Source organism: Antechinus flavipes, chromosome 3 (genome assembly GCF_016432865.1).
Source record: "Antechinus flavipes isolate AdamAnt ecotype Samford, QLD, Australia chromosome 3, AdamAnt_v2, whole genome shotgun sequence".
Taxonomy (NCBI): domain Eukaryota; kingdom Metazoa; phylum Chordata; class Mammalia; order Dasyuromorphia; family Dasyuridae; genus Antechinus; species Antechinus flavipes.
The window spans coordinates 193,688,044-193,705,517 of NC_067400.1; the positions used below are offsets into that span (position 1 = coordinate 193,688,044).

The 17,474-nt window shown below is 31.9% G+C and overlaps 1 protein-coding gene across 1 annotated transcript in view; it reads left to right on the top strand.

The window, feature by feature from the left end:
* The window catches only part of ZNF654 (zinc finger protein 654), a 109,924-nt gene extending 98,529 nt beyond the window's left edge, over window positions 1-11,395 (top strand). Inside the window, 3 exon segments of the mRNA XM_051984366.1 lie at window positions 4,707-5,163; window positions 5,166-7,049; window positions 7,573-11,395. Coding sequence (XP_051840326.1) covers window positions 4,707-5,163; window positions 5,166-7,049; window positions 7,573-7,580 — 2,349 coding nt within the window. The 3' untranslated portion in view covers window positions 7,581-11,395.
* Window positions 11,396-17,474: the final 6,079 nt, after the last annotated feature.

The following is a 17,474-nucleotide window of genomic DNA, read 5'->3' on the forward strand; positions in this document are numbered from 1 at the left end:
GTCAGTAAGCATTGCACAATTTTCCAGATGCAATCTAGTCCACTGCTATTTAATCCTGGGCCCAGTTCATTGTCTGTCCACAATATCTGACTAAGATATGTGACCATTCTATCAGTTCTGTGGGCTATTTGTTAAAACTACCTGCATATCATAATCTTAGAATAGACATTGATCATCCACTTGCATTTTTCTGTGTAGATATTTAGATCAACTCTGAATGATTACAGGTTTCATTTAGGAGGCTCTTCAGTGTTCCAGAACTTGATACAGTCTATACAATGTCATCTGAAAATAGTAGCATTTGAAGGATCCCAACATTTATATGGAATCTTTCTTCCATTTGGACTTGGTATCAAATATCTTCCACTATAGTGTCAGATATCTTTGGGAAATAGATTTCTCCCTGGTTTTTTTCCACTTTATTAAACTAATAATCATGGACTCATAAGTTATCTATAATTCCATCACTCAAGGAATATTTTATGATTGTACTATATTCATAGAAGACAGTTGTTAGAAGAGAGCTTTTTAAATTATCTTTTGCATAGCAAATAATTTGTAGAAATCAATTAAGTATAAAGGTCTTCTGTTTTCTCTACCTTTTCACTTATGTGACTGTAAACATATAGTTTCTATAGAATATATATGTGAAAAGCACCCCCTTGGTTTTTTTCCCCCTTTTTAAGAAATTTTTTAATATTTTTAATTTTTAACTAAAGGATGTATTCAGGGGAGTGGTGTTTAGGATATGACATAATGTAAATAGAATGCAATAATAAAACAATTTTTAAAAGACAAACATAATAGAAACCCAGACTATCAACAAGTTTACCTCATTTTTCACTTAGCATTTTCATTATAAGTTTCAGATTATGCAAAGATTAAATATGTTTCATGTTTTTAGAAAGTTTGCCTTTGATTTATTTTTAGATTCTTTTCATAGAGATTTTGTCAAGATGGAAAAGTAGGGTTTTTGGTTGGTAGCTTTGTTGATGATGTTTCTATTGTTTCCAAATACCTGGGCGGCTCTACTTTCTCGTTCTTCAAGAATCAGTCACCTAGCATCCTCAAAAATGGGTCATCTCCAGCTTGATCCTCCATTATATATACTTCAGTCTAATCTGGCTGCTCTTCCCATTTCAGTTTTTCTTTGTCATTTTTACTGCAGCAGACAGAGGGCTACCTTAGGGTCTAGGTGTGGCTTATAGTCATATAACTTTTAAAAATCAAGTAGAAATCTGAATGTATCTTTTTCATGTTTATTACCCTTCCAGATTCATCTTTAATTATTCTTAAAGTGATTTAAAATGATTGGTTCTCTCATCATCCTTCCAGAAACTAATTTTTACTCTCCTCCACTTCACTGTTTTAAGAGATGATACAGTGCATAATCTTTCACCATTTTTATCCCTAAGATTTTACAAATGGTTTTTATATTCAAAGCTTGGTTGCCACGTCTCTTTGTTTAATAAGGAGATGAAAATGTCTAAACTCTTTTGTTTTCCTCTTGTGATATTTACATTAGTTACATTTCCTTGGGAAATAATTAATAGGAAATAATATTAACATCTATTATTTTACCTGTTTTAATTTAGAAGCATCAAAAGCTTGTTTTAAAAAGTCATATGAGTTTTTTTTTATTCAACATATCGTCTCATTAAATTCATCTAATGTGATATTAATTTGAAGGAAATAGAGTGAAAGGGTCCCTCTAACAAGTTGTAGACTGTAATGACCGCGTATTTAAAATCAGCCGGAGTCAGGAATTCAGGTTAAGGGGAAAATCTTCAATATTTATTGAAGTGAAGAGGTGAATAAAGATTGCGATAGCAAATATAGGCAAGAAAGGTTGCGATAGCAATATGGACAGTTGTGACAGGAAGCCAGCTAACAGAGAGAGATGTGAGCTGAACAAACCGTGGCAAGGCAATCCCAAAAGTCTCTCCTTCCCCTTCCTTTTCCACTCCCCTACCTCCACCCACCAAAATCGTCATTTCCTATACAACACATCAGGACTTGCACAAAGAGTGGGTGGGGGCCATTCTTTCTCCAAGCTTATATATTAATAGAGTATGATCCAATTACTATTTAGCCTCATGTGCTTGGGACCTCAGTGCATCAACTCAAGCCTCAGCCCATTACAGTAGACCTTACGGTACAAAAAAAAGTTGGCTTAGAGTGATTTTCCACAGTAGTAGCTAACTTGTTTCTTGTCAAATTATAATCAGCTTCTTTGGGAAATGAAGGGAGGGAGGAGCAGGGAGGCGCTCTTAAGTATTCTGTAACTCTAACTTACTTAAATAGTGTACATGGTATATAATTATGAGGTTCCTTACTTAATCTAGAAGATTTTTGCTTCTTTTTTGTTTCTTAGACCTAAGAAATATTTTTAAATAATTTTTCACAGTCATCCCTATCCTTATTTTAACACTGAAGTCACTAAGCATTAATTGATGGTTTAATTTGGAGGATCTTTTCATGTTCATACTATTTCTCTGCCTCCTCATCTTCTGCAACAGATGTTGACACACAATTTGCAATTCATAGTGATCTTTTTACAAATGTTTAACATGAGCTCTGAAATTCAAAGTGACCAAGTGTCCCATGAAATGATGTTTCCTGTTGCCTTTGGACATATGATAAAACCAGCTCTGCTATATCCTTTATTTGCCTCTCCAGGGAGAATTTGTGGGCTGTCTTTCCATTTAGCTGCAACTTCTTTTTTTCTTTCAGATTTTACCTATAACAGTGTCAAACGATAAAATTGACGTCTTCAATGCAATGTTAATTCTGGTTGCTAGACAAGGATCTTAAATTGAATGTATATAGATGGTTTCAAATTTTGTGACTCTTAGGATTCAACATGTGTAAAAATAAAAAATTTAAAACCCCAAATCAAGGGGCTTAGCCCATTGTTAAATGGCTATGTTTCTCAATATGGGCCTTAACATATATATCAAACAGAATCTTGAAGATTCTTTAATTCCTTCCCAAAAATTCTAGCTTGAATTTTGAACACAAAGATATGGAGAGGAAAAAGCAACCCTATTATTTCATTGTGGCTCCATTTAACCAACTTTGTGTATGATTAATACATGTAATGAGGAGTGTTTAAGGTAAATTTTCATTTGTCATAGCTGCTCTATACTTATCACATGTTCATTGCTACATTTGTCATTAGTATGTATATGAAATTGTAATATTACTAATTCTTATAATATATATAACATTTTAAGGCCATCCATAATTACATTGCAGTACTATTGAAAGGTCTTGTCATTTTATCACCTGAGTTAAATTCTAGAAATTCAGATATATCAAAGGTTTATTATTATTATTATTATTTATATTATTAATTTTATTAACAATTAAGATAAGATAATTAATGTTAATAACATTATTAAATGTTTACTAGGTGCAAAGCATCTAGTAAGAACAAGTAAAATAATTATAGAAAGTATTCAGAATATGGAAGACAAGTGTCCATTATTAACTTATTTTTACACTATCGCCACTTAGGGAAATTGAAAGATGTTATAGACATTCAAAATGTGTTAAAATAATCGGTTACTTGAATTTAAGTCCAGAGATAAGACATCTACTATTTGTTTGCAGATGTGCCATGTCCACACTTTTTAAAAACTTTTAAAGTATTCAGAATTATTCAGGCCATTAAAGCAAGCTTTAATTAAACCTAATAAATGAACCCTCTTCAAATAAAAAAGTTCTAATGCCTTTCAAGTCATCAGACCAAGTTTTCAAAGCCTAAATTGGAAGGTATTTCAGTTATCTTCTTTTGGGTTCTATTTTTCTCAAATAAATTATCATTTGCTATTTGCATTATTAGTAGTACTCTTGGTACCTCATTTAACTTTAAACTTCTTTAAAAAAAAAAAAAAAAAAAAAAACTTTTCCCTCTGACATTTGGAAGAACTTATTTGAATATAGACTTTATATTACATATAATCAGTCAACATATCAAATGATAAGCCATTTTCTAAAAAGGTTTCTCTTTCTGTTAATTAACATTTGAGTCTTTTTTAAACCTTGTTAAGTAATATTATCCAATATATAAATGTGAGTTGTTGTAATTGCTGCCTGCTGCCACCAAATATTTGCTTCATGAAATTCTCCAGAATACTGGGAACTTTTGTGTACTATCTAATTCATTTATGAAAATGGAATCCCACTATTGGGATTTAAAATTTGAAGAAGATATTCCTTCTGACACATTCTATAATTTTTGCTAGCAAAGAGAGAATTATACAGCTAGCCAGTTTCATAGGAAAATAAAAAGTTAACAGCTTTAAAAACTAATAATGTTTTTCATTTTAAGCATTAATAATTGAAATAACTTTCATTATTCCTCTGTTAATATTTATCTCAAATGTTTTATATCCCAATTGGCTTTTCACTTGTCTTTCTGTGAATTGATACTTGTTTTATTAATGTTCCATAAGTAAGTATTGACAGATGATATAATGAAGTATTTTTATATGTCTCCATGACATGTAAATGTATGCAGAGTAAAATTGTTATATATGTATGTTTGAGTACTATACATATTTGATGCAAGTTAGACATTTCCTATTATTTTAAGTCTACTGAAATAGAATACATTACAGAGAAATTAGAAGGGGACAAATTTGAAAGGGGAAAAAAAATTAGTTCTTATATAGTAATAAAATGAAATTTTCTTTCTCCAGGTTGAAGTAGAAGGCTTACAAATTTGTGTTGAAATATGTGGATGTGCTCTACAACTGGACCTTCAAGATGATCCAAACACTAAATGTCTAATTTATAAAACAATTGCTCATTTTTTGCCAAATGATTTGGAGATTCTCAGGATTTGTGCACTCTCAGTATTTTTTCTTGAGCGCTCCTTGGAATCCTATTATACTGTTGAACGACTCTATAAACATCCAGATGAAGAGTACAATGAATGCACTAGTTCTGTTCAGAATCGTGTTCGTTTTGAATTGCTTCCAATTTTGAAAAAGGGGTTGTTTTTTGATCCTGAATTTTGGAATTTCATAATGATAAAGCAAAACTGTGCAGCATTATTGAGAGATAAATTAGCAGTTGGATTTTTAAATGAAAATACACTGGAAAATACTACAGGTCATCCTGGAAAGATGATGGAAACACAGGTTTTAGATGAAGATCTAGTTTTCTTATGGACCTGAACAATGGGGAATATGATCCAGAAGATGTCTCTGGAACCCAATTCAAAGGTCATAGTAATGCCAAGAAAAATCTCACAACTTTTAATGTGTCTAAGGTAGACCGTAATGTTCCAAGGCATAAATGTGTGTTGTGTAACAGAGAATTTCTAGGTGGCCACATAGTACGCCATGCACAGGCTCACCAGAAAAAGGGCAGCTTTTCATGTGTAATTTGTGGTAGAAAATTTAGAAATAGAGGACTTATGCTGAAGCATTTAAAGAATCATGTTAAGAAAATACAAAGACAGCACTTTGCTGTAATTCAACAGGAAGATCAGGGAATTTATACAACAGAACAAATAAATTGCTCTGATGCTTCCATTTCATTTGAAAATGGAAATTCAAATGTTAAAGATAGTGAAATAGAAACTCCTGTTACATATAACAGTGAAAATAAGAAAGAATCTTTTGAGCAAGTGGCTAATGTGACTAAAAATTTTATGTATAGACCTCATGATGTTATTGAAAATGGAAGTCCTGATAGTTCTTTAAATAATGTCCTAGAGCCTTTCACCACTGAAAATTTACCCACATGTATTGATGATGATGATGATGGTGATGATGATGATGATGATTTAAATCGAGAGACTCCAGTACTTCATAAAATAAATGGAACTGTTTGCCCTCAAAAAGATCTGGATATTGTAGATCAACAAGAAAATTTCAAGTGCCCTGCTAATGGATGTGTCAGAATATTTAAAAAAATTAGATTTCTGAATAAACATGCAAGGAAAGCTCATCCAACTGATTTGAAAGTACAACAACATATAATGAAGTGGAACAAAGGAAAGTGCCGATTTTGTCAGCGGAAATTTGAGGATTCTCAGCATTTTATAGATCATTTGAAAAGACATATTTATCCAAATGTGTACTTTTGTTTACATTTTACTTGTAATCAGAGATTTAAACTGTCAACCGAGCTTGCAGAGCATACAAAAAGTCATGGTGTTTTTCAGGCTCAGTGTAGTTTTCCAGAATGCCATGAGCTTTTTGAAGAGCTTCCTTTGCTGTATGAACATGAAGCTCAGCATTACTTAAATCCAATACCAGAATCTTTTGCTGAAACAAGTAGAAATGTTTTGGATACTCTTACAGATCTTCAGTGTGAGAATCAGGAAAAAGACCTATCTGGTAGTGAAAAAGAAACTGTTGATTTGCCAGTTCCCACTTGGAAATCAAGGAAAGATTCTACAGAACCAAAGACATATATACAAAGTGTTGAAAAGAAGACAAATAGTGTAGTTCAGAATGGGAATGACCATTCTTCTGATGTCACTGCTTCAGATATAAGCTTCATAGACCAAAAGATGACTGTTGTAGAGCCAAATTCTGAAAAAAGTAGTGTTATTAGTGACCAACTGTTAGTCAATGGACATCGTGAATCAGAGCAGACAGCTTTGGTTTCATCAGATGCTGCCCTGAAAAGTGAGACAAATGGAACAAGGACAGAAAATGGTTCCATTTCACAGAATGTTGAAGTAGTATCACAAGAACACAGTCCCCTAATAGTAGTCTCTCAATCACCTTCCAAACCAAATCCATCAACTGAAAATACTTCATATGGTTTAATTTTAACGAAGCCATATGTGAGACCATTGCCTCCCAGTTATCTTGATGAACGGTACATCAGTATGCCAAAACGAAGAAAAACTCTGACTGATAAAGTAGATGCCCATTCTGATCAAGATAGTGTTTATAGCACATCATCAGAGAGATTTAGATGTGGCAACTGCTTGACCATCTACTGTAATTCAGAAGCACTTGAGGCTCACCTTGCACAAAAGAAATGTCAGACGCTGTTTGGATTCGACTCAGATGATGAAAGTAAGTCTTATAAAATTATAGTGGGAGTCAAGGGATTAGATAAGTAAATGAAAAATTGCATTGAAACTAATAGAGCAAAACTAAGCCATTTTAGTGTAATAAAATAAGAAAGAGTGATCATGATGGAAATAAAAACATATCTATCCATCAGAACATAAAGCTAGTGAGGTGTTGTCCTCAAAAGAAAACCATTGGAAGTTTGATAGATTAAGGCAGACATGGAAAACTTTTTTACAAGCTGTGTAGTAGAATGTAGTGGAAAGAACAATGAGTTTAGAGTTAAGAACTCTTGAATCCTGACTTGACTTATTCTGCCTATATGACTATAAACAAATCTCTGGGCTGTAGGCTCTCCACCTAAAAATGAGGAATCTCAACTAGATATGTAAAGTTTGAGGTCACTTCCATCTCTTAATTATATGGTTCTATGAACTAGATCTATTAATATCAACCCATTTCCTGGTTTGGTAATCCCAATGTATATATACAAAACTGAAGTTAACAAGCATGTTCTTCTTTACAGGTGCCTGATAAAATGTTACTGAAACGTCTATCAAGGAGTAGTGTGAAAAAAAAACACTGCAAAAAAAAAAAAAATGCATCCTCAATTTGCTCTTTCCCAGTTGGCCTTAATCACAGAGTGGTCTCAGATTACTAAAGAACAATATAAAGAAAAAGCACATTTTCTAGAATGAACTCAGAGAAGATGTGCCAATTTTGACTCCAGAAGGGTTACTACAAAGATCCCAAAGTACCAGTTATCCAGACGACCACACACCATAAGAGTGTATGATCAAAGCACAGCAGCACATTCAGTTTAACTCATTAACACCTCATAAAGAAGCATTCAACCCAAGAAGAAAAGTAGCTGTGGCCTTAAAGAAAGGAATAATGTGAATCTGTAAAGAAACAAAAACAAAAGATGGATTTTAAGAAATGCAAAAGCTATTTTCCAAACAGTATTTGTTTTCTTTTTTATGCATGTGCAAATAATGCCCTTTACTTCTTGATAAAAGATGATTTGAAAACCTTACCGGTAAGTTGTGATTTAGAGTTTGTGGAAATTATTTTTAAAAACTTGTTTCCACAACATCATAAATTAAAGAATGTAAAAAAATCTTGGCTGTGTGATATATCAGAATTTTACAATGAAATTTCAGGAAATTAGGGCCAAAATATATCCAGACTTTTTGATTTAAAACAAAATAAAATTTTTTCACTTTTGCAATACAGAATGAAGTTAAATGACAAGTTATCTTTTAAAACAATTTTACTGTGAAATAACAAAAATTTTATGGGGATGGGAGAATCAAAGATTGACTAACAAAAAGATTAAAGTCTTGAAAAAAATAAATTGAAGTTTCAAGTGCATATTTGCTCATTATACACAGGCATTTCTTTTGGTGTGAATTATCTAAATGATGTCTTATGAAGACAAATGTTAATTTTAAAAATATATTAAATAGAATTAGGGTAAGAAATCATTTAATTTCCCAAAACTAAATGTACAATGATAAATTTGGGCTTTCTAAATAGAAATTTTTTTAATGACATCCTAAATTAAGAGGAATTGTTAACAGAATTTTCATTTTAAGAATATAGGTTATCATTACACTAATGGCTAATAATTTTCCTGTGAGAGATTTTAACTTTAACTGCCAATAAACAACTTAAGCAAGAGAAAGTTCTAAAATAACACTCATATTATTTTCATTTAATAGAAGCTTGTATACATCCCTTTTTGTTTTTTTTAAATTTTTTTAATACTAGGACTTTCCAACTTATCCAGGCTAGAAGTGCAGTTTTATAACCTGTTCTATTTATGACCTACACCTGTTCTCCCAGGTAGCCTAATGATCTCTTTTCAATAGCCCACTTTCTAGGGGCTTGTAGCAATGATGTCATGCAAATTGTAGACACCAAAAATTCATAGCTAACTACAACTCAGAACTCCCAAACTTAAGAATTCTGCCAGCCCCAGCATTACCAGCAGCTGGGAAAAACCAGAAACCAATTTACTCCAAATGCATTAACAACAACAAAAATCCCATGTATAAGAAATGAAATTTCTCTTAAAAGCCTTGATTTTCCAGGGCAGGTGGATTTATCTGAACCAGATACATAAAATATATAACATCAAGTTCTTTGACAAAAATATTAGAAATTAGACATTTTTCTTTTAAGACCAAAGCTAGATTTAACAAAATTAGGATTTTTGACCCAAGTATTTAGTGCAAGGGACCCAGAAAATATTTTCTAACTTTAGTTGTGAAAACAATTTCATAGGCTGTTAATGGCAAGTTATTTTATGTGACAGAAGAGCATTAAAATCTATGGAAAGCAATTTTAGAGTTTATTTATGGACAGCAATGGAGTTGACATTTTCATAAGGGTTATAGGTTTAATTATGTGTGTATTTGTTATGTGTCTTTGGCTACATTTGGTCTACATTTTCTTTTTATTTGTAGACTTAAGTAGCCAGAGGCATCCCCATGTGCTTATTAGAATAGAATCTTTATGGGTTGACAAACATACTCTTTAAAAAAAAAATTTGCATAAATACTTGGGATTTGTAGCATTGTTTGGAGAAAAAAGATGGATAGTGGTAAGAATACCAACTTTTAGCTGCCTATTTTTGTGGATGGTGGTGGTGGTGGTGGTGGGTGGTGGTGGTGGTGGGTGGTGGTGAGGAAAGAATATTAGCAGAGTCTACTGTGATTACCAGTTAAAATGACCAATTTGTGTGAATTAATCAAAAAGTAAAATCTATAGATTTCTTGTTATGACTTGCTTTTAAAAGTTAGATGCTACAAAATGCCCTCCTAATTTCACGTACAAGTTATTTTCACCAACTTTTTTTTTGTTTGTTTCCAACCTTTATCTCTCAATACTTTCAAAAGCATTTTTTAACCATTCATTTACTAACAAGTTTCCAGTTAATTTGTATTTGAACTAATCAAGTAAGGAAAAATTCTCTCACCTGTTTTTCATTATTAAAAAGGCCTAAAATCAAATAATCAAAGTTTAACAATAGAATCTGCTTGAAAATGGCATCATTTATAAATTAAATTATAATTTAGCAATTTTACGTGGTGATTGTTAAATTTAATTCTTTCTTTCCCCAGATCTAGTTACCAAGACACAAACTGTTGTCATATTTCTAACTTCTAAAAAAGCATTTAATAACTGTAACTTATTTTAAAATTGTCAGCTGTGTCAATTTTCAATTGAAATTTGTTTTATCTAAAATAATATTTATCATTCCTTACCTGTTTAGCATTTAGCTTCAGTTTAGAAATTTAATTTACAATTTTGTTACTGTAAGAGAAAGTTCAGATTCTAAAAAGACATGAAGGTTTATTAGTTAGTTGGTATACATATAAAGTCACATGAAGGAGTTGTACCATAATACAATAGTTCTGTAAAATTTTCAGTCAACACATTTCTTATATACAACTTATGTTAAGTATATAAGTTTTAAAGAATCACCTGTCCAAGAGTGTGCAGGGTAGTTTTAGGGACATTTTTACAAAATATAAATCTAAATTGTTTTACTTTATTTTTAAAGTTCTGTAGAAGGGTGCTCATTTTTGTGGGGAAGAAATGAGGGAGTTTGTTCCATTTCTCTTTTCTTGTTGTAGTGTTTTTTTTCCTAATCTTTTTCTGAGGATATTCTTTTCTTATATGAATAATAATTTTACCTTTTTTAGACCATTGCTTAAACTTTTTTTTTCTTCTTAAAAATGAGAATTTGCTTCAGAGAGTCAACTATTACCACTTGAGATTCTTCAATAACTGGTTAAGCAAATAGCAAATATGAAATGTTGCTGCTCAAATATTATGAAATATGTGGTGGGCTTGTGTGTGGAAAAGGACACTGGTACTTTGGGCATTTAGCCATATTCATTTTTAAAAGAACTACCAATTGTATAAATTGAATGGATAATTTATAACATTAAAATTGTGGTTTTCAAATCACATTGAAGGTTCAGCTGTACTCATTTATTTTTATTGGTTTAACACCAGTGGTATGGATGAAAACCCCAAAAAGGGTAATAGTGTTTATTTCTTAATTTATTTGGTACTGTATAACACCTTTTCTGATTGACTAAATGCAATGTATGCATTTCGGAACTATTAATTTGTAAAAGTTATTAGAGATTCAGCAAGAAAGGAAATTTGTGCTTCCTTGTTGAATGTTAAATTATTTTATTTTACATTTTATAAGAGTACAATTAAAACTGAGCCATTGAACTGCAATAAATCAACAGTAGTGTTTCATTTAAAGAAATTTTTTGTACTGTACATAGATTTGTTCAATAAAACATTGTCCTTGTTGTTAATAAGTCTTCAATTTTTGTAATAGTTTGCTTTTGAAAAAAAAATTACAGTATCCTAAAATATTTTAGAGTTTCTAATTTAGATTCTGCTAGCTGTGGTTAGACAAATATGATTTAACAAACCTCACAGAGATATACTCTTCCAGATCTGAGTCTGAAAGCCTGTGATTTCAATTTTTGAAAGTCTTCAATGTCATAAAATACACACTACCAAAATCATACTAAACAAAATCTAATCTTTTGTTAGGAAACAATTTTAGCATCAATTTAATTTTATTACAGATATCAATGTGTACCATATTGTCTTTATGTAATAGTAAAGTCTAGTAAGAGTTTTAATTTATTGGATCAATATTTGGAGGTATTTTGGATTATCAGATAAAAGCTTACTGTATTTTTTTTACAAAGCATTTTGTCTTTTTATTAAGCATCTGAATTATAAATTCAAGTAAGCTTTCTCTCCACACATGAGGCAAAATAGGAATTCACATCAAATTAGAAATCATTGAAAGACAATTTTGTGTCAAAAAACTGTTAAATTCATATAATGCATAGGGCTTCCTCCCCTCCTCCCCAACAAATAAAAGCTCTTGCTAATTCAAATAAACAAGATCATAATTGAGGGTGATTATTATAAAATAAAAATGACCCACCAAAATATGTTTCAATTTGTGGAGGAAGGGAAAATTTAGTTAAATGTAAATTGTGATAAATGAGAATAATAGTTCTCTTGATAACTATTTTATTTATTTCTTGTATATTGTTTTCTGCCTTATTGCTCCTATCCCAAACCTTTGTGCCCTCCAAAAAAGATAGGAGGGGAAAACATTTCAGCTCTTTAAAAAATGCAAACATGCAGTGTGAAATCTTTGGTAGAGATACATAGTCTTATCTATGCAGAAGTTTAGGGAGATTGTAAAATTAATTATATAGATATCTATAACAAGCTTATAACGTGTGTTTGAAAGGTATAAAGTGCTATGAGCATTCAGAATGCAGATAAGTAGTGGGAAAGGTATTCTACCAGAGAAAAGAAGATAAGCAAAGGAATGAGAGGTTGAGAGGTAAGAAAAACACATTTGTTTTGGGAACTAGAAGTCTAGTGGCTGTAAAGTAGTAGGGGATAGTGTTACATAAGTGGTAATTATTTAGTGACTCCAGCAATATTTTTTTAAAAAGCAACATACCACTAAGGAACCAAATTGATAGAAAAAGAATGGCCACTGAAAGCCTGTTATACAAATCTGTCATAAACCAAGCTTAAGGTAGACTTAGAAAAATTAAGATCTTAAAGTTGCCACAAAGTATTAGAAATGTGAAGCAGGCATTGGGCTCACAACTAAAAATGTATATTTGAAATTTGCTTAATAAAGCTTGGAATTTCTAATGAAGGAATAGATCAAAGTGGTTTGGAATTCAACATGAAGGCTATGGACTACCCAGATCCCATTTCTGGATATAAACCAGGAAAACATTAAGTTACTGAGTATTTATTGAATTCATTCCCTAATTGATCAAATAGTCTTATTGAAGTAGGAAGTTTTCTTTGTGGGCTTCAAATTGAATGAAAAAAAGGGACATGAGTTTTAGCAATATAAAGTAGCCTTTGTAATGCTAGTATCCATCACTTACAGTAAAAAAGCATACAAAGAAATTTGTTTTGAGACCCATTTTCTCTCATTCATAAAGATCATACATACATACGCCACCTTTGGAGTGCTAGTATGCCATTACACATTCTCAAGTTAAGGGACTCCCATCATGTTTTATGAAAAAGTAACTGAAACCGGCCCTAACTCACTGTTTTCTACTGATTTTCTTGCATCCATCTGACATTATCTCCTCTCATATCCTCCTTCACTCAAAACTTTAATGAAAAGATGACCCTTGGGCTTGCCAAAACTAACCCTCCTTTTTATTTGTACTTTAAAAAAAAATAATTCATTAGTATTTATCACTAAAATACAGATTTGACTTAAATAAGGGACATGTTCAATGATTAAAACTGTAATATGATACACTTAAAAACAAATATTACACATTAGGGATAAAGAAAGGGATCTACATTTCTGATAGACGTGGCTCTCTTCAACATTGAGATGATTCAAACCAGTTCCATTTGTGCAGTGATGAGGAGAGCCATCTACAGCCAGAGAGAGAACCCTGGGTACAGAGTGTAGAACACAACATGGCATTCTCACACTCTCTGTTGTTTGCTTCCATTTTGTTTTCTCAGTTTTTCTTTTTCTTCCTTCTTGATCTGATTTTTCTCGTGCAGCAAGATAACTGTGTAAATATGTATACATAATTGGATTTAACACATTTTAACCTATTTAACATGTATTGGACTACCTGCCAGCTGGAGGTAGTGGGATAGGAGGGGAAAATTTGGAACAAAAGGTTATATACATGGGTCAATGTTGGACAACTTACCCCTGCATATGCTTTGTAAATGAAAAGCTTTAATCAAAAAAAAAAAAAAAAAAAAGCGCGGGGGGGGGGGGGGGGGGAGGAGGGAAGGGGCGGCTAAAAACAGTCTACAAATATGCTTAATTATAATCCATATTACCATATTATTATAAGAGTTCCCAGTGATTATGATCCTACCATAGGAATATGCAAGTTAAAAAAATTACAAAACATTGCCATAATAGAGCACATGAATATGCATCATTATGCACATGACTGCCAGGTTTAAATATACAACCCTTCTCTCTCCTGATCAGTCCTATATCACCAACTATCTTCTGAACAGTTCATATTTTGTATGCCCCATAGGCATCTCAAATTCAAGAGATCCAAAATTATTTTTCCCCCAAACTCACTCTCCCTTCTGAACTTTTCCTGTTATTGTCAAGAGTGCTAACATCCTTTTTTAAGTCACCCAGGTTTGAATACTGAAGTGTCAACTTTAACACTTCATTGTCACCCTACCTATTCTATTTAATTGCCATACAATGTCATTTATTTTTTCTCTACCACATCTCTGGAATATATCCTTATCTCTACTCACACAACTATTATCTTAGTGCATGCCCTCATCACTTTTTGCCTAGATTATTGCAGTAGTCTAAGTAAACCCCTTGTTTCAAATCTTCCCTAGTCCAATTCACTTTCCACTCAGATGCCAAAGGGTTTTTCTAAAATTTAAGTGACCATGTCAGTTTCCTACTCAAACAAATCCAGCGTTAGTTTGCCTTCAGCATCAAATACAAATTCTTATGTTCAGATATGTAAAGCTCTTTATAATCTGATCCCATCTTCTCATCCTTCTTACACTTACATTCCCTTTGAACTTTATGATATAGTGTGGTCATATTGGCCTATTTGCTGTTCCTTACACAGTATACTCCATCTCTCTTTGTCCCTTTACTCTGGCTTCTACTTTGAGTAATCTCTATTTTTAAGAATCTTTTTAAGATTTAGCTCAGGCATTGTTCCTTATAAGAGATCTTTCTTGGTCTTTCCCACTATTAAGTGCCTCTTTCAGTAAATAATGGAGAGTCACTGGACTCTTGTGGTGATCTGGTTAGCTGTGTGCTTTATTTTTAATTTTTCAATTTTGAGTTTTCTCCTTTCTATCCTTTTCCTCACCTATTAAGATATCAAGAAATAAAGACTTTTATACATGTGAAGTCGTGAAAGATTTCCACATTAGCCATGTTACCAAAAAAGAAACTGAAAGAAAAAAATATGCTTAAATCTGCACTTAAGAGTTCATTAGTACTGTTTCTAAAAGTGGATAGCATTTTTCATTATAAGTCCTTTGGAATTATTTTGGATAATGATCAAAATAATTAAATCTAGTCATTTGTATATATGAATTAAGTTTATATTTATTGAGCACCTGAAGATATTAGTAGTATACTGATTTTTATACCATTTTGTTTAGAAAAAGCTGACTTGTTAAATTCAGTTAAAATGTATAAAAATTAAAATGCATTGAAACAACATGGTTGTGATGAAAAAATGAACTAATTTTTAAAGAATCTACTGTTGGCTACAGTACCAAACAAAACTGGAGGTATACTGGCCTGGGTCCGTGTCCTAGTCTATGATACAAATCCAATAAGATTATTCCAAGCACAAGGATTTGTAAATGAGAAATGAATGTGTATGAATTAAAATTCTTATTAAAATGGTAGGCAGAATACACACAAACACACACACAAAAAAAAACTAAATCTTTGTTGTTACAATATTGTTACTGTGTATAATTTTTCTCCTAATCCCACTCACTTCACTTTGCATCAGCTCATATGTCTTCCAAGGTTTTTCTGAAATTATTCATTTTGTTATTTTTTATAGCACAATAGTATTCCATCACAATCATATACCCCAGATTGTTCAAATATTTCCCAACTGATGGATATCCCCTCAGTTTACAACTTTTGCCACCACAAAAAGAGCTGCTGTAAAATTATTGTACATAATGATCCTTTTCCTTTTTCTTTGGGATACCCTACTAGCAGTATTGCTGGGCCAAAAGATAATGCATTATTTTATAGCCTTTGGGGCAGAGTTCCATTTTCCAAAAATGATTGTACTAGGGGCAGCTAGATGGTGCAGTGGATAAAACAATGGCCCTGAAGTCAGGAGGACCAGAGTTCAAATCCAGACTTGGTCGCTGTGTGGCTCTCTGGCAAGTCCCTTGATCCCAATTGTCTCAGCAAAACAAAACAAAATAGTTGTACTGGTTCACAGCTCCATGAGTGCATTAGTATACCTATTTTTTCTTACATGTCCTTCAGCATTTGTTATTTCCCTTTTCTATCTTGTTAGCCATTTTAATTGGTTTGAGGTAGTACTTCAGTTTTAATTTTCATTTCTTTAATCAATACTAATTTGGAGCATTTTTTCATAGACTTGGTAGCTTTGATTTCTTCTAAAAAGTGCCCATTCGTATTTTTTGACTATCAATTGAAGAATTGCATTTATTTTCATAGATTTGGATCAATTACCAATATATTTTTAGAAATGAAACCTTTATCAGAAAGTTGCTGTAAAAATAATCCCTCCCACTCCCAGTTTTCTGCTAGCCTAATTTTGACTGTACTGGTTTTGTTTGTGCAAAATTTTTCAGTTTAGTGGAATAAAAATTGTTTTATATCCAGTGGTCCTCTATCTTGTTTGATCACAAATTCTTATCTAACAAGTTTCCATGTGCCCCTAATTTGCTTTTGATATCATTCTTTATATTTTAAATCATTTTGACCTTATCACTTGGCATGTAGTATGAGATATTAAAGTCTATGTGCCTAATTTCTGCCAGAGTATTTTCTAAATTTCTCAGTAGTTTTTGTCAAATATTAAGTTCTTGAACCAATAGTTTGTTTTTTGGGTTTATAAAATAGTGGATTACTGAAGTTATTTACTTCTGTATATTGTGTGCCTAATATAGTCTATTGATCAACTACTCTTATTTCTTATCCAGTACCAGACTCTTTTGACGATTACAAAAAGTACCTGTTACTACTGGGATATGCAGGAAAACCATATGTGAATTAGAATTGGAGATGGGAGTCAGATTAAATTTTTGCTTTCTTCATGTATTTGTGCTATAAAGCATAAGCACTTATGTTGCAGACCCTGTTAGCATAATTTTATTTTTTCTTCCAGTTGTATATTTCAAATTATGAGCAGGGACAAAGGAGGCAGATGGTAGGAGTAATATGAGATTGTTGTTTAGCAAAGCATGATCAGAGATGAGGGAAAAAATGAGATTAAATGATAATGTTGATTGGGAAAGGAAGAAAATGTAGTCAGGGGAGAGTTGATGAACTGGAATGCATTGAAAACTGGAGAGATTGAAAGGTCAGATGAATAGGAATAATTTAATAGGAATATGACCTAGAAGCAAAAAAAAAAAAAAGAATTATAATCAAATAGAAGAATTTTTGGAGTCCTTAAAATTTAATTTTAATTAAAATTTAAAGTGACCAAGGACCTGAGAATAATGAGAAGATCAAGTTTTTCTTGTGTAGATCTGAAGTGAATAATGAAAGAAGTAGATCATGGGAGTTGAATAGCTTGAGAAACTGGGAAATTAAGTTACTTGTAGGAATATTAACACGAATATTAAAAT